The sequence below is a fragment of the Thamnophis elegans genome, chromosome 7 (assembly GCF_009769535.1).
Source record: "Thamnophis elegans isolate rThaEle1 chromosome 7, rThaEle1.pri, whole genome shotgun sequence".
Taxonomy (NCBI): Eukaryota; Metazoa; Chordata; class Lepidosauria; order Squamata; family Colubridae; genus Thamnophis; species Thamnophis elegans.
The window spans coordinates 60,795,869-60,814,692 of record NC_045547.1 but is presented as its reverse complement, the minus strand read 5'-3'; the positions used below and the strand labels follow the sequence as shown (position 1 = coordinate 60,814,692).

At 38.1% G+C, this 18,824-nt stretch overlaps 1 protein-coding gene across 1 annotated transcript in view; it reads left to right on the top strand.

Moving 5' to 3' along the window:
* Positions 1-18,824, top strand: part of FAM3C (FAM3 metabolism regulating signaling molecule C) — a 39,708-nt gene that overhangs the window by 16,878 nt on the left and 4,006 nt on the right. The window contains exons 3-7 of the mRNA XM_032220911.1: positions 2,463-2,567; positions 3,347-3,376; positions 12,615-12,738; positions 16,640-16,698; positions 18,251-18,301. Coding sequence (XP_032076802.1) covers positions 2,463-2,567; positions 3,347-3,376; positions 12,615-12,738; positions 16,640-16,698; positions 18,251-18,301 — 369 coding nt within the window. The remainder of the gene's footprint in view (positions 1-2,462; positions 2,568-3,346; positions 3,377-12,614; positions 12,739-16,639; positions 16,699-18,250; positions 18,302-18,824) is intronic.

Below are 18,824 nucleotides of genomic sequence, written 5' to 3'. Positions count from 1 at the left end.
GTGGGGGAAGAGTGGAAAACGGAGCCTTAGGAGAGGAAAGAGAAGATCATGGGGACAATTGGATATTGGTCTGGGAGCTGCTGAGTGGTGAGGGAGCAGAGGTGCACTATCTTTGATTTGCTTATCTCTCTCAAATCACTGCAGATTTTCTTTTGGCTAAAACAAATAAAACCTTTGACTTTCATTTATTCCAAAGCTTAGCCTGCCCAAAATGATTTGGCTGAACGACTGTAGTGCAGGATGTTTCTTTTAGATTCAGAACAAAACATGTAATACACCCTCTTCGACTTACAACGGTGCGTTTAGTGACTGTAACAGCATCATGAAAAAAGTGACTTATGGCCATTTTTCACACTTATGACTGTTACAGAATCCCCATGGTCATGTGGTCAAAATTCAGACACTTTGTCAACTGGCTTATATTGATGACAGTGTCCTGAGGTCTTTTGGTCACTTTTTGCGAACGTTTGATAGGCAAAGTCAATGGGGAAGCCAGATTGACTTAACAGCCGTATTAATAACTTAATAACTGCAGTGATTCGCTTAACAACCACGGCAAGAAAGGTTGTACAGTGGGGAAAAACACACGTAACTGTTTCTCTTAGCAACAAACATTTTGGGTTCAATTGTGGTTGTACGCCGAGGACTACCTGTATATATGTGAGATGATGTAAGTCTAATTGAAGTGAAAATAAAGCCATTTTTACCCTTCCTCATTGACCAGCCTGGTTACTATGCAAGTAACTATATACATGCTATGATGAGAATCTTAGATGTATTCATTCATAGTTGTTATAGAATTATGACTCCAGAACTACCATATTACTGTTATTTTAGAATGTATAATTCTAAGGTCTTTGAATTGCTTTAAAATTTAAATAACCCTTAAATAGCTTGTCCCTGTTTAGTCACCCAGTTAGGTTTATGCCTAAAGGCAGAACTGGAACTCCCAATCTTCCAGATTCTAGCCTGGTGCCTGAATTTCTACACAAAACAAGGTCACAAGTATTTCTATGCTGCTCTATGATACAGTTATTCAGAATGTCTATGTTAAATTGGAAGGCAGCATTATGGGCATGTGAATAGGCATGTTTCTACCAACTGCTTTTCCAAGGATTTGGGGATCACATCACAAAAATCCCACTTTTATTGAGTCTCTGTAAGATTTTTAAGGGCAATGACATCTTCAGGGGAAAAACAAGAAAATATAATTGCATGTCTAATATTTAACTTTGAATTGTAAAAGGTATTTTTTTTAACTTGTTGCTATGGGAAATAAGGGATGCGATCAGAAAGGTCGGCGGTTTGAATCCTTAGTGCTGTGTAACGAAGTGAGCTCCCGTTACTTGTCCCAGCTTCTGCCAACCTAGCAGTTAGAAAGCATGTAAAAATGCAAGTAGAAAAATAGGAACCATCTTTGGTGGGAAGGTAACAGCGTTCTGTGCACCTTCGGCATTTAGTCATGGTGGCCACAGGACCACTGAGACATCTTTGGACAGCGCTTTCTCTTCGGCTTTGAAATGGAGATGAACACCGCCCCCTAGAGTCAGGAACGACTACCACATATGTGTGAGGGGAACCTTTATCATACCTATGGGGAAAGTGTGAACATATATTGGCAAATGTTTGATAAGCCAGAAGTTTCATCTTACTCTTTCATAGCCGAATCATTGAACAGTAGCTTTGGGCATTATATATTCCCTTCTACCTGTTTTGAAGTTACTGTTCATTTGACAACTGATGGCCAATTGGATGCAGCCTGAAAAATAGAATTGATTTTCTAGCTCATGCATGGAATAAGTAATGGATTTGTAGTAGCTGCAGTTTGCTTCATTAGAGCTCACAACAATCTGTGAACAAATGACAAAATGAAACAGACGGAAAATGGGAAAATGGGAACCTGAAGTCTGTTCATGTTTTGTGAACCAGGTTATGAATGGTGCAGTTACTTCTGTACCAAAGTAGCATTTACTGAAATTATGAAGATGTATACCATTTTAGATAATGTGACCATTAAAAAAAAGCAAACATTTTAAAAATTTTCTTAATGACTGAGAAAATAGAATGAAGAATTATCATCTATAATCCCCTCCCCCTTTAAAAAAAAACAAAACCCGGGGACCTTTGTTTTCCTGTGATCATTTTAAAATATATTTACTGGTATATACACATGATATAAGAACAAGAATAATCAATTTGTTTCTGTTAAATGAAAAAGAAATTTCACATCTGTTCTCTCTGCTCTAATTTCTAAATTATATATTTATGCAAATAAAGTCCTATAATTTGCTTACAATCAAATTAACAAGAGGTTCTGCATCAAAATATTTGTTTCATAAAACATTTGCATTGCATTATTTGGACATGGCTATATGCCCAATATAATTGTAATAGTGGGGAGTTTATTATATTAGACAATTGTATAGTTGTTCAGCAACTTCCTTTTGCTCTGTTTAAATTAGGAGCAGCAAAGTTGGTAATAGCAGTGGCTGTGTTCTTGCTGATGTTTTATGTCATATCTCAAGTATTTGAAATAAAAATGGACGCCAGTTTAGGAAATCTTTTTGGTAAGTGACCTACTTAAGTTATTTTCACGCAGAGTTGTATAATTTAAGCACAATGCAGTCATATTCTGGTGTTTTCAAACATAATCCTATTAGTGAGGCTTACTCACAGGTAGATCAGTTAAGGATTGTAGACAAAATATATTTTGGCTATGCTTTCAGTCCAGAATCCCATTTCTGTCATAAGATTTGTCAAGATAATTATAGTAATTTTAAATTATGTGGAGTAAAAAAGTCAGTATTGCTTGTTTTGAATATTCCCTTCTGATTTATTTACAGAATTAAATCATTGATTTCATGGATGTTTTGAAGGAAGGAGAAATACAATTTATAACATTGGTGTACTTACAAAATTGACGTAAATGGCATCATTTGCAATCGTGCTTTGATTTAACAATGAAACCATCCAGTTTAAAGGCCATTGAAAGGTTCTTAAATGAGGGGGAAACACTAATGAAAAAATGGCCATTGTGTCTGAAGTCCACCAAACAGATCTTTTAAACTAAAGATTTACTATTAAAATGTTACTAATTAGTCAATTAGTGTATATATGTGTGTTACTCATAGTATATATTCTGTAATGACTTTCTCTGCTGCTGCATGATATAGTCAATTGCACCAAAATGTTACTGTACAGTTGGTAACCGTATCATCAAATATAATGATAAACTATAATTTTCAAATCTTAATTTGGCGAGTTAGGAATTATGACATACAATTCCATAAAAATTATAATTATGAAAAACCTTTTCCTAATGTTATTTCAATGTTAATTTTTCTAGCAAGATCAGCACTGGACCAACCATTGCGAAGTGAGTATTCTCCACTACAGTTGTTATTGTATAATTATGATGCATTTTAATGCATCATAATTAAGATCCATTAGTGATACCAGTACAATAAGAATGTCTATGCAAGGCTGGTGCCAATTTTGAAGGGGAAGACTTGTGAAATTCCTCAGAATTCAGGTTGTCTAAGAGCTTCCTAGTAAGAGACAAATAAAAAGTCAGCAGTTCAAGAGACACAGTTAAAGATTTAGAAAGCTCCAGTGCTTATTCTTTGATAATTTTTTTTTAAACCCATGACTCTCATTCATCTAAATGTTTAGTATTTATTTTGATTTGGGTTCATTTTTTTAAAGATTGAAGAGTGTGAAGACTTAGGCAAGGAGATGCTGACTTTCAGATTAATGCCACCGAAAATAACTTGGTGAAAATATGACATTTTCCCTTTGGTCTAGAGCAGGAGTCCCCAACCTGTGAGCCGCAGCCCACTACCAGTCCGCGGCCTAACTGCAGCATGAATGGCTGTGTTTTGACCCAGCTTCCAAACATGACAAACCCTCTGAAGTTAAATAAATTATTTCTTTATTAGGAACGTCAGCAGCCCTGGCAAAAAGTTTCTCTCTCACCATAGGCTAAGAAATCTGTCTGGTAGGGAGATGAATAATTTTCTGCCACATCTTTTCACCTCGGTCTCCTACCTCCAGAGCTAGGGTGGGGCTTTGCTAACAGTGGTGGCTCTTCTGTCCCAAAGATCGGCCCACAGATTTCCACTGCTCTTCTCTGCCATCTGCGCATCAGACACTGGACCCATTTTTTCATACTCTTCCTCATCAGCCACCCCCAGACATGGGGGGCTGTTGAAGCTCCACCTGAGGGCTAAGGGACGGTCCAGGCTCCGCCTCTGTCTCTCTCTCTGACAGCTCCATTCCCTCTTCCCCCTCGGAGCTCTCAGATTGCCTTGATGCTGACACTGACTCCGACACCTCCTCCTCATCTGATTCGGCTGCTGGAGGGGCCAGCTGTCCGCAGGCCACAACAGGCCACAACAGGCTGGCTGGTGCACAAGTATGCATACGCACACACAGCCCCACTCATTTGAGGGCTCACTGCCCCACTTGCACGAACATCGCAGGCACTTGCGCCTCACTTGTGCAAGCATCACAGATGCTTGTGGCCCCACTTGCATCAGCATCACACATGCTCATGGGCCACTCGTGTGAGCATTTGCAGCCCCACTCACGCGAGCAATGGGTGTTGGCACAAGAGCATGCAGCTGCCTCTCCCACAAAACCATCCCCTCTTCCCCCTCCCTCCCCCACCGCTCCAGGCCACCAACCCAGAAAGGTTGAGGAAGTCTGGTCTAGAACAAGTCACTTTGTTTGAAAATTGTCAAAGGAGTTAATTTTTTAATCCCCTATTTTTCACTGTTGATCATTAAATCCATAGAAGTGGGATCATTAGTTCATTGTACAAGAGTCATTAAAACTGGAGGAAAGGAATTAAAACAGTGGTGGGATTCAGCTGGCTTGCACTGGTTCAGGCAAACCAGTTGTTAAATTACCAACACCCCCCAGGCTATCAAAGTAGATCTTGGGCACTGCACTGCAGTGGAGAAACGGGCAACAGAGTGACTGGTGCAAGTGAAGGAAAACGCCACTTTCCCTCTTTCTTCTTTCTGCTCCTCCTTCCCTTGTGCCGGCCACTCGATTTCCCGTTTATCCAATCCAGCACTCCACCCAGGATCCACTTTAGTAGCCTGGGGTAATTTAACCTGGGATTTGTTCAGGGTTATGCTGGCCATCGCGGGAGGCTTATCCCACATGTGTGGAAGAGCTGGAGGATGAGCCACACCTCCAACGACAGTCAACTTGACCCTGGGTGAACCGGTTGTTAAATAATCCCACCACTGAATTAAATGAACACATACACCTTCTTAACCATGAAAGATTGATCGTCCTGACATGAGTCTTAGAAAGTCCGAAGTTCATACTGCAATGGAAATATAAATGTTTTCAGTCTTATCAACTCTCCATTTGGGCCAGTTCTGCATGTGTTTATTTGATACCTATTCACTCTTAGTGGAGACCTAAACCTGCCAGAGCAGTAGGTAGTCCTCAATTTACAACCTGTTACAGTGACTGTTTGAAGTTATGGTGGGCTTCCCTAGTTATGTCCAAGTTCCGATGTTTTGACATCTGCCCTCCCCCCAGTCACATGAATACATTTCGGGCCCTTGACAACCTGCCTGCATTTATGGCTGTTTGCAACATCCTTCAAACTCATTTTATGTTTTTGCCAAAAACCAGCATTTCTGGTTATGGCATTCCCTTAACAATCACCACAAAAGGTTGTAAAATTGGGCTGGTCAGGTGGGTGACTCTCTTTATTACCATCATGAATTAATGGGCAAGCTCCACTAAGGTTTTAAGTCAAGGACTACCTATATGCAGAATTTAAAATTAAGACTTATTCTCAAAGAGATCTTACTGGTTTGAGCCAAGAATATGTATTGGAATGTTTAGTTTTGAACCTGTAGTCCAACATACTGGTTGAGCTTCTATTGTGTTGGTGAACCAGCCTAGAAATGTAAAATTGAATTAGCATAAGAGCGAGTAAAGTCCCAGTGTCTAGTTGGCTACTTTAAAAAACAGAAAACTGAATAAATGAATGAAGCTTGAGTAATGTCACTCTTCCCAGGTTCTAAAAGAGTTTTAATAGGCAGTGAGTTTAATTGGATGATTAAATATATTAGGTTACTACTCATGTCAAAGAGCTGTTGACAGCACTCCTCATGTTCCCTCCAGTGTTTTCCATCTGTGGAAGTGAACTTTGAATATTGTGTAAAGCCTGTAAAAAATCAGAAACAGGGAAAAAAAAGCCTGAAATCTGAGGTTTGTAAATGTGAAGTGCTTTGTAGCTTCCTGATACAATTTGGAGCATTGGAGCATTGGAGCAAATCTCCATTCAGTCTGAAAGCCTGCTTAGATTTTGATTGAACCTTCAGATTGAATCTATGAAGCTTTGCTTCAAAAAGTGCTACAAAACAGGAAACCAAATGAATTAAGATAGATGAGATAAGGGATGGGTGGGAGGGAGGAGGAAATTTTTACTAGTCACAGTCACTTTATTTCTTCATACATTTCTATTTATTCAAAATCACCCTTGCTTCTACCTCAACCATATAGTCTTCACACATTGCCTTAAATTCTTTGTGTGTGTGGATCTTTTGTAATTTTGAGGCTCTTATCAACTTCATCCACAATTTTCTTGTTTTCTTAACTATTCACTTATTCTTCATTTATGTGTTGTGCAATTTATTCCACATTTATTCTGTCTGACTAAACTACCTCTGTTTCTTTCATACTATTCACTCCCTTTAATCATTCATTCAAGATACATTCTTGACACTTAATTCTTGTCTGGCCACATTCAGGTAATTTCTTTTAAGTGTCCCATTCCGATTGCATTCAGCTTACTTACTTTTCTCTGGACATATTCAGCTCTTTACACAACAGTGTGGACACAAGCATGATCATACAGTATAATGTTTTAAAATTATTTCAACAAATATTCTGTAGATGACAATATTCATTACTTTTCCAAAAGCATTTTCTCATCTTAAAATGTACTAAGATACACAGATTAATTGCTTTGCTTTAGGTTTTTCGTGTTGTTATTACTGACAGTTCTATTTCTTCTGTCAAATACAATTGCATTGGTGTTGATGCACATCCATTGTTCGGATAATACTTTATTGAGCCAACATTCATTGCAAATCATTGGCTTCTCATTCAACAATGTAGGATTGTCTGTATACCAAAACATGCATATGTTCATAACTACATCATCACCACCAGCTTTCCTTACACATTTATCCATAAATGCATTAAATACCGTATTTATCGGCGTATAACACGCACCGGCGTATAACACGCATCCCCCATTTTAACACAAAAATTTGAGTAAAAATTTTTTTCATTAAAAATAAATGACTTGGAAGCTCGGAACTTAATGTTGGATTAAAATTTATAACATTAGAACATGAATTATAACATTAACTCCTCAACATAAAGTGCCTTCCTTCCTTCCCTCCCTCCCATCCCTTTCTTTATGTTTTCTTCATGCTTTCTTTTCTTTTTCCTCTGCTCTTTTTAAATCCCCCCCCTTCTTCTCCTCCTCTACATTTAGGTTGGATTAGTTTGTACAACGGTCATCAAACTTCTGAAGTAAAAATAAATAAATAAATCATATTTAAGAAGAAGAAGAAAAAGGAAGACGTTTTTAGTTAAGTCAAACGTTTTAATAAAAGTTTCATCTTTTAAGATTTGTCCAACACATCCAATTGTAACCTTAACAGTAAAGAATATCACCCCAGCTGCTAAAGGTTCAACCAGTCTGAGAACCATTGAAAAGACAACAGTGCAAAATCCAAAAGACACAACTTCCTCACCGCCATTGCTTTGGTACCAAATCTTTGAGGAAGGGGCTCCAGAAAGAAGGAGGAGGAGGAGGAGGGGGAGGAGGAGGGAACCAAAGAGAGGCTTTTACCGAGTCTGCGCCCCACAGCCAGGACCGTCCTTGCGCCTCAAGCCGCGTTTCTTCCCCGCAAAGCCCTTCGGGCAACCCGAGAGTTCCTTTTGGCGCCAGAAGGGCTTTGCAGGAAGAAACGCCGCGTTTCTTCCTGCAAAGCCCTTCTGGCGTCAAGCGGAACTCTCGGGTTGCCCGAAGGGCTTTGCAGGAAGAAACGCGGCTGGAGGCGCCAGGACGGTCCTGGCTGTGGGGCGCAGACTCGGTAAAAGCTCTCTTTGGTTCCCTCCTCCTCCCCCTCCTTCCACAGTTTGTGTGACGCTGCCGCCAGGCTGAGAGCTGCCGCTGAAACAAGTTTGGGGAGGTCCTTTGCAGGCAGCCAGTTCTAGCTGCCTGCAAAGGACTTCCCCACGTTTGCTTTGAAAGAAACCTCTGCGCGGGGGTTTCTTGCCACCTTAGAGGGAACAGTGGACCCGGCGTATAACACGCAGTACCGGCGTATAACACGCAGGCAGGGTTTAAGCTTGCAATTTTAGTTTTAAAACTGCGTGTTATACGCCGATAAATACGGTAAATGCATTTAATGAAAGGCATTAAACTTTTCAACTTCATTCTTTGATATGTCACTGATTCCCAAATAACACTCTAAAATGCTTCTGGCATTTTGTCACTTAAGCTTCATTTGGAATCATTTCATCAGTTCTGTTTTTATTTCTGTTCACTTTGCAGGAAGCTCTAGTTTTGGACTTCTTCATCTACTTCAGAACTCCTTTTATTCAACATTTTCTCAGCCTCCTTTAATCTAAACCATTCACTGCTTTCTTTGACTACTTTCTTTGCAACTGTCTTTCTCTCAGGACACATTGTACAACATCTTTCTCTCATTGTCATTTTTCTTCAGTTATTCCCCTCGTTGCCTCTTTTTCTCACCCATAGTCTTTTTCATGCCTTTCTATTAACTACTCCTTTTCATACTTCCCTTTAGCTTAATTCCACACACTTTGGGAATAATCAGTAACATATTTCTTTTCACTCCCTTCCAAGCAGTTCCCATTTCCTCTCTCCATTCATTAGCCTAGGGGAGAGTAATCTATCTTCTAATACTTTTTCATACTGGACTCACACGTTTTCTTTCTGCAGGCTTTCTATTTTCTTTCTGCAGGCTTTCTACTTTCACAACGGCTACTTGTACTTGTTTTATTTTCTTCCACATACTTTCTTCTCACTACAAAAAGGAACCTTTTCCACATTCAGAACCATTCATCACTTGTGTAGCCTTTGATGATATTCCCAATATTTAATCATAAACAATCAGACCAACCTCGCCTTTAGATCTAAATTTGTTCCTTTGCTATATGTATTTACAAATGGGCTTATGCTTATATCATGCATTTGAAATAGATCACTTTCTTAGTGAAGATTCACTTTGTTGTTTTTAGTTGCAAAGTCCTGTCTGACCCATCACGACCCCCGTGGACAACATTTCTCCAGGCCTTCCTGTCCTCTCCCATCTTCTAGAGTCCATTTAAGATCACGTCTGTTGCTTCGGTGACTCCATCCAGCCACCACATTCTCTGTTGTTCTTTCTTCTTTTGCCCTCAATCTATCCCATCATTGGGCTCTTCTTCAGTGAGTCCTTCTCATTAGGTGGCCAAAGTATTTGAGTTTCATCTTCAGGATCTGACCTTCTAAAGAGCAGTCAGGGTTGATCTCCACTAGGATTGACTGGATTGATTGCCTTGCAAGGGACTCGCAGGAGTCTTCTCCAGCAGCATAGTCCAAAGGTCTCAATTCTTTGGCGCTCAGCCTTTCTTATGGTCCAATTTTCAAAGCCATACATTACAACTGGGAAAACCATAGCCTTGCCTATATACACTTTTGTTGGCAGGGTGATTCACTAACAGTCACTATTCTCATTATTTTGACTCAAAACTATTTCCTCTACTTGCATCTCATTTCCACTTATCTGTTCATATCACATACAGTTGCAAGAAAAAGTATGTGAACCCCTTGGGATTATGTGGAGTTTTGCATGAATTGGTCATAAAATGTGCTCTGAACTTCATCTAAGTCACAATAATAGATAAACACAGTCTGCTGAAAATAATACTACACAAACATTAGATGTTGCCATGCTGTAATTGAACATAACATGTAAACATTCACAGTGCAGGGAGGAAAAAGTATGTGAGCCCCTAGTCTAATGATTTATCCAAGAGCTAATTGGAGCCAGGAGTGAGCCAACCTTGACTCCAATCAGTGTGATGATATTGGATGTGTTGCTGACAGCTGTCATGCCCTTTAAAAATACACACCTGTTTTGGGTTTACTGGTTTCAAGAAGCACTGTCTGATGTGAGCCTCGCAGTAAAGAGTTCTCAGAAGACCTACGATCAGGAATTGTTGACTTGCATAAATCTGAAAAGGGTTACAAAAGTATCTCCAAAAGCCTTGATATTCATGTGTCCATGGTAAGACAGACTGTCTACAAATGGAGAAAGTTTAGCACTGTTGCTACTCTCCCTAGGCGTGGTCATCCTGTAAAAATGATTGCAAGAGCACAGCACAGAATGCTTCATGAGGCAAAGAAGAATCCTAGAGTGTCAGCTAAAGACCTACAGAAATCTCTGGCACATGCTAACATTTTTGTTGACACATCTACAATAAGGAAAACATTAAACAAGAATGGAGTACATGGGAGGACACCATGGAGGAAGCTATTGCTGTCCCAAAAAAATATTGCAGCACGTTTGAAGTTTGCAAAAGAGCACCTGGATGTTCCACAGCATTACTGGCAAAATATACTGTGGACAGATGAAACCAAAATTGAGTTGTTTAGGAAAAACACACAACACTATGTGTGGAGAAAAAAAGGCACAGCACACCCAACATCAAAACCTCATCCCCACTGTAAAACATGGTGGAGGGAGCATCATGGTTTGGGGCTGCTTTGCTGCCCTCAGGGCATGGATGGATTGTTGTCATTGATGGGACAATGAATTCCAGGGTTTATCAAGACATTTTGCAGGAAAATGTACGACCATCTGTCTGCCAACTGAAGCTCTGCAGAGGATGGGTGATGCAACAGGACAATGATCCAAAGCATACAAGTAATTCAACAAAAAAGGGCTTCAACAGTACAGAATGCGCCTTCTGGAGTGGCCCAGTTAGAGTCCTGACCTCAACCCGATTAAAATGCTGTGGCATGACCTTAAGAGAGCGATTCACACCAGACATCCCAAGAATATTGCTAGACTGAAACAGTTTTGTGAAGAGGAGTGGTCCACAATTATTCCAGGTCATTGTGCAGATCTGATCTGCAACTACAGGAAATGTTTGGTTGAGGTTATTGCTGCCAAAGGAGAGTCAACCAGTTATTAAGTCCAACGGTTCACATACTTTTTCCTCCCTGCACTGTGAATGTTTACATGTTATGTTCAATTAAACCATGGCAACATCTAATGTTTGTGTAGTATTATGTTCAGCAGACTGTGTTTTTCTATTGTTGTGACTTAGATGAAGTTCAGAGCACATTTTATGACCAATTCATGCAAAACTCCACGTAATCCCAAGGGGTTCACATACTTTTTCTTACAACTGTAACAGAATAATTTGCTTCCCTGGATTCAGAATATTTCACAGTTCATCCAAGAATTCATATCTAGTTCATTATTTATTATCATCTATTAGAACATAAGGTGTATTCATTTTTTTTATTTTTTTATCCCATCTTTCGTTATTTTTACAAATAATCAAGGCAGCGAACATATCTAATCCTCCTTCCTCCTCCTCCTCTGTTTCCTACATCAACAACTTTGTGAGGTGAATTGGGCTGAGAGAGAGTGACAACTGGCTTCCATGGCTAAGACAGCACTTGAACTCATGGTCTCTTGCTTTCTAGCCTGGTGCCCTAACCACTAGACCAAACATGCATCTATCCCTAACTTATGGATTCCTACTTTCATATGAATCACAACAACTAACATAACACTGATTCATTCTTTGTGACATTCATTTCAGCACTTTCATAATTAAATCTACTTTCACTTCCATATAAGACTAAGTTAATTCATGAATTTACTATTTACTCCTCTTTAACATTCCAAGTTAACAGTTTGCTTGTTACATGTAGTAGTTATCACCAGATTGGCCAATAGCTATTACATCCACTGTCTATCATGACTTTAATCAATCAAAGCATATACGTAATAAATTTTAATAAGAGGCAGGCAGCATAAATTAAACTGATTAATCTTAAAGCAGTATGTTTAAACACTTGGATGATAAATAATAAATTAATAGAGGTTTTGATATACAAAAGTATTATACAAGTATAATAAATACAACAGATAATATTGAGTACCAGGTTATCTCGATCTGTTCAGTGTAAGCTAGGATCTGTAATGAAGGTGCATGCATGCATTGACATTATAAAACTTTATAACTGCTAGTTTAAGTATAAGGTTATTGTGCCCCTGTACATACTCTAAGGTAATAGTAAATAAATCGTAGACAATTTTGTTGCAGAATATATCCTGTGAATCAAATGGTTATGGCATGGAATGCTTTTCCTGAGTTTCAAACAGCATATGCAACTTGCTTACATTTTACCTTTATGTACTTTGCCTTTATTTTGCAATGTCTGAAATTATATCTTTCTTTTTTTGTATGTTTCTTTTTTTAATTTTGAATTTTTATTGCATCCCTTAAATTAAAATCTATTCCTTCTTTCCCCAAAGCTACAAAGCCCCCAAAGTATAAATGTGGAACGACAAAAGCATGTCCAGCGAATCATTTTGCTTTCAAAATGGCAAGTGGAGCAGCCAATGTAGTTGGACCTAAAATATGTGTAGAAGACAATATGTATGTATGAACCAATTTCTTTAACTAGAGACGTATATAGCTATCTCTACACTATCAATACCTGCATCTTCCCCCATTCTATCTTGCCTGCAACCTAAGATCTCTATGGGCCTTTTTTTCTTTTAATATAAACTCTATTGCAGTTTTGATTGGCTTGATTATGGTGATCTTAATTATTCTGTTGCTTTCTTTTTGAACTCTATTTTTTCAGTATTTTCTCTTTGCATCTCATCAACAGCCTTGGATATTGTTCTGTAATGCAAACATAAAATATAGGTTTTCTTACTAAATGACGTTTGGGGAAATCCTGAAAAGATTCATAAAATTTTACCAAAGATTATCATAATTATTTTTGCAGTAGAAAAATAGGTACAATATTTCTAATTATGTGCTGAAGTCACACAAACTGTCACCAAATAATCCGCTGTGGTAAATATATAAGAGAACTATAAAATTTTCAAGATGTATTATAATTAATTTAAAGTCTTCCTATTTAACATGCTTGGCATAATTTTACTTCTATTATTATGAACTGCTCCTTGGATCATACTATGACATAGTGTTGTAATGGATATGGCCATTTTCATAGCAGATAGCCATGAAACAACTTAGATTTTATTGCTAAATGGTGTAATATCTGTGTGGTATAGTGTAGTGTTTAGAGCAAAGGATTATGACCATAGTAATCCATGTTCAAATCCCCAATGAGTCCATAGTTTCTTGATGTCACTGTGTCTGTTACTGCCTACTTTTTAGATAGCAGAAGGAGTGTCCTGGAAAAGTTACTAAGCAAATCAACAGTCAAATAAGAGTGGTTTGACACCCGCCTAAGAAAACAACTTGATAAGCCCCTCCCTAGTTCACACAAAGATAAAGAAAGGGGATTCAAAACATTCAGACTTGTAAGATTTAGTTACTGTAGCTATTATAATAAAAGTGGTTGGCATTGGTTTCTTAATCTAGTTTATCTTGTAGGGCAGACATTCTCTCACAGCATTATTTTGTGTAAATAAGCTAACCCATGTAAAATGAGCTAACCCATCTCTGGTGGGTTGCAGGCGGTACGCCCTGGTACGGCGTACCGGAGCCTGCCCAGAGCACTGGATACCATTCCAGTACACTGCTCCGGAGGGCCCACTCTGGAAGTCTTTAAGAAGATGTTGGATAGCCATTTGTCTGAAACGGTATAAGGTTTCCTACCTAGGCAGACAGTTGGACTAGAAGACCTCCAAGGTCCCTTCTAACTCTGCTATTGTATTTGTATTTTAAGTCTTTGGCGCTTTCGCACATGCGCATGGCACGTACATTGCCTGCGTGACGTTCCCTTGAGCAGCTGGAGCGTCACGGAGGCTCATGGAGGCACATGTAGACGCCGCCGGGCCCTTTCCACCGGTTGGAATGGGATCCGGAACCCACCACTGTAACCCATGTATATGTCCTTGAACTTAGAAGAGATTTAATGATAGTTTTTTTGGTCTATTCTACAGCAGAGAAAATATTCAGGAAAACTACAGAACCTTTGGTTTTCTTTTCAACCCGTATTGATATGGCCATTCCAGAGTCATCTAGCAGTTTCCAGAAGTAAATTTTCTGAAAATTCAGGTTTTCAGAAGTCATGTTGTTTCAGAGGTCATGTTTTAAGGGAATCAGGTCAGATCTAAAAGACCACAAATAATTTTCTGTTCAGGAAAGTTTCTAGAAAACTATCAAACCACTCACAGATTATCCAGATTATCAGAATCAACATTCTGAATGGGAATGTTCTGCAATTTTTCAGAACAATCATGTTGAATAAATGGCTGTATATCAATAAATATTCAAGGTGATGGATGATAATATGAGAATAATTTTAACAATACAGTAATGTCTTTCGCATTATGGCCTAAGGGCAGAGTTTTCATCACTTCCCTCCAAATCCAAAATATATTGGCTTCACCTAATTAAAATATATATTCAATATTTGGATTGGATTGGATTGGATTTATTGGATTTATATGCCGTCCTTCTCCCAAGGACTCAGGGCGGCGTACAGCATTAAAAAAAACACATAATACAAACGTTAAAAAAATGAATAAATAAATATCCCAAACAAACCCAATTAGAATTAGAATATTTGCTTCCAAGGCAGCATGCCCCCAAGATATCTTCTTCATCATCTGGCCTTACCCCTCCCTTTGCAATTGGCCATGAAAGGCTAGACTTAATTCACTAAGAATTAAGGATTCTCTATTCTCCCTCTGAAGATCTTTGGTTAGCAGTTTTTCTTTTTCAGTATCCTGGCCTATAAAAATGGTTTTCAGAAATAGAATTTATTGGAATTGGAATTTATTGCACTTATATGCCGCCCTTTTCCCCGGAGGGGACTCAATAGGCAGAAAAAAATCTGTCTTGCATATCTAATTGAAGTCTTTCATTTTGATTTTTGTTTCGATTTACACTTAAACTCCTGCTTTATCAGGAAAAGGATCCAAGTTGTTCTTTCACTGTGGCCCACAATTCAGTAAGCTTAGTTATCAAGTAAAGCTTGTGATTTCAAACCTCCGGTGCAGGCAGGATAACAGCCTTTAAACAATCTGCTTATCTTGATTTTTAAAGTGATATCTGAAGTAGAAATTCTCTCTGCTGTAGACTCAAATTCACAGCTTAGGAATTCTTTTGAACCCATCCTAGTCAAGTATACTGTATGTGGAAGAATATCTGAGACAAAAAATGGCATTTTTCTCCTACTTCAGCTGATCTCATTAACCAATGTTTGGACTTCAGATCCCAGAATTCCACAGCCAACATAGCTCTGATGAGAATTCTGAGAGTTGAAGTCCATACACATGGAAGCTGACAATTAGAGAAATCCCCTCTCTCTATGTGAAAGAAATACCCCACCAGAATTGTATGAAATATTAATACTTGTAATACTACCCCAAATCTCTTCTGATAAATAATTGAATGCTATTTTACTGCCCTAAACTTTACTTTTGACTCCTCAGGAATAGTTGTTCCATATTTGAGTAAGGAATCTAAAAGTGATGTGTTGTCCCCCTCTTGTGGTAAATCCTCTACATTTCTTCAATGCCATTGGAAATGCGTCTTTTCTAAGCAAATGCTTAGTTCAAATGCTTTTCTCTGAGCTCACATTGTGTGTGAGATTCTGATCATTCCAATGAAGTGTTCTCCCTGTGGTCTGGATTATAATGTCCATTGTGACTGGGAATAATGGGAATTGTAATTCATCACAGAAGTAAGGCAACAAAGTGTCAAAGAGTAGTATAAACTCCTATGTAAAGCCCCCAAGATCACATCAGAATTTTTATTGCTCACTGTTGATATTAAACAACTGCTATATTTTGCGCTTCATACTTTTATTTTCTGTACATAAATTATAATCAGGGATAATGCCCGACATAAAGCTTGCAAATCAGCTTCTTCGGTTAGGAATTATATAACTAACAGTAAAAACAGTTCTAATTTCTTAGGAACAAAGGACCATGGGTTCAATTAGCTCATTTGTGGCAAACTTGCTGCTACATTTCAAGATGTTTCCTATCATAGGGGCTAGGAACGCTCCCGTGTCTAATTCTGTAGATATGATTTCTTGCTTTCCATAGCTGAGTAGACCTAATTGTGTAATTCAACTGACTTGATTCAAGCTGAAAGCTAATCTGTTCTGCTGTTCTTCATATGCTACAAGCTTGCCTAGCGATAATTAAAAAGACAGCGGTAAAGACAGGGGACAATTTTTGTGCCGATTTTACTTAATAAGCCTGAACAGCTAAGAAGGGTGGCTACATTTCTTGTGTGTGCGTGTTTTTTTTGTTGGCAAGAGTCATGCCCCTCCCAAGGTGTGCAATCAGAAGTTAACAAGACAAAAAGTTTATTGTAATTATCTTCATTTCTTTTGTTTCAGCTTGATGAGTGGTGTTAAAAACAACGTGGGGAGGGGCATTAATATAGCCCTAGTAAATGGTAAGTGTTTGTATATGACCTCTTTGCACCTATTTATCTTATTCATCAGTGGAGCATAGTTAGGGGCTTCCAAAGGATGCTCAAATGTGAGCATTTTCCTTCTCACTTTGTGCCTTGTTTTTCCTACTCTGCTAGAATTGATTGGTTGAGGGCCAAAGTAGCATATCCATTCCATATTTTGTCCCCCCTCCTTTCAATTCCCTTCTTCCCAAACTCATCTGGGGGTATCTAAAAACTAGTAACTCCAGATATTACTCTTTTGTGATGCCACTCCAGGACTTTGTGTCTGCCACATAAAGCAGCTCATCTGTTCAGAAGACATGACTGTCATCTGAAGGGTGGGGATTACTTTAGTCCCAAACAGGCCAACGATTGTAAGCCTCAGACTAATAAATTTAGGTTGTTTCACTATTCTGCTTCCCTTCCCCAGTGTTTCAATGGAAACAGGGCCACTTTAAGCTAGTACACATTTTCCTTATGTATAAATCAATCCAATTATTGCAGCTCAGATTGATAATATTTCATTCTTGACTGCTTCTGCCACTGCCAGATTTCCCTTTTTTCCACTTCCTATTTTAGTGTGCATTTATCTTGTTTGTGGATGGTGCTCTATTGATAACACAAAAATCCATGTTTATTTTTAATACATAAGGGTGTGCTTTCCTTGGCATTGGTTCACGGTAGAATAATTAAATGACATTTCAGAGGGTAGCAATGCCTATTACTAGGTTCAGAAAGGAAGCTAAGGATGGAGCGTCTTGATTAACACAATTTAAAAAAATCTCTAAAAAAAATAGCAAGCCACATTCTGTCAAGAAAATTATGGTTGTCTTTGTATGGTTAGAAGAAGTCATCTTTATCTTGCTTTTTTAACTTAGATCTTTTTTTAAAAAAATTAGGTGTGGTATGTTTAATTGATTTGTTGGTTCTCATGGAAATTAAGGCATTCGTTTAACATAAAATGGCTATCAACTGACAAGAAGTGAGAAGCTTCTTCTGGCCCAAATTTTTCCTTCTACTAGTGGGGGAGAGGAGTGACAGTAAAAATTTAAAATAATGCTAGAAAGGGAATGCTGCCACTCTCTCATTTTCATTAGCTTTTCAAAGTGCTAATTTCCAAGATGGTTCCAAATATCTTTGGAAGTTTGGAATAAATTATTTTGTCAAATTTGCACAGTTGTAGAATCTGAAGGGTAGCACGCCCAATAAATATTTGCTTTAACTAATTATCAACATTACTGTATACAAAGATAGAAAAACGTACTTCAACATGTTCAGTATTAGCCACTTTCTTAGAGCTGGAAGATATTGCCAGGCACAAGTTACCAATACAGCATGTTTTAATGATACCAGTTGTTGTTCTGTACAAACAAATCCATATTAGCCCTTTTCTGATTTTTAGTATACATGTTCCTAGACTTTTATTTTTAATCATAAACCCATCAATATAAAACAGTTCTTTAAATCTTCATATATTATTTCTTCATAAACAATATATAGGGATTTATTGCATATATCTTATGCAATTATTGTACCTTATTCCTTTTGCTAGGCAAAACAGGTGAAGCAGTGGACACAAAATTCTTTGATATGTGGGGTGGAGGTAAGTGCAGAAATACGTGCTTATTTTATAAAATAGTTGATCTGTTATTTTACTTCTTCACTTATTTAAAGTAGACATTAGCATGCTTGTTAATTAAATCCAGTTTATTAAAGCTAAAGTAATTCTAAAAATCAAAACGTGGTTTTGTGTTAGATATTTTGAACTAAAATGTGAGTTTTGAATGAAAATCTTGTAAATCAAAATGTGGCATATCTTTTTTGGCAGCCATATATAATTTATATTCTCTTTTGCCTTTGGCATTTATTGTTAGATTGTTTGATATCATGTTAGTCACTTTGCAAGATGAACAGTTGTATAGAATCAAGATCACGTGAAGTGTTAATACCACTTTATAATGCCTTGGTAAGGCCACACTTGGAATACTGCATTCAGTTTTGGTCACCACGATGTAGAAAAGATGTGGAGACTCTAGAAAGAGTGCAGAGAAGAGCAACAAAGATTATTAGGGGACTGGAGACTAAAATATATGAAGAACGGTTGCAGAAACTGGGTATGTCTAGTT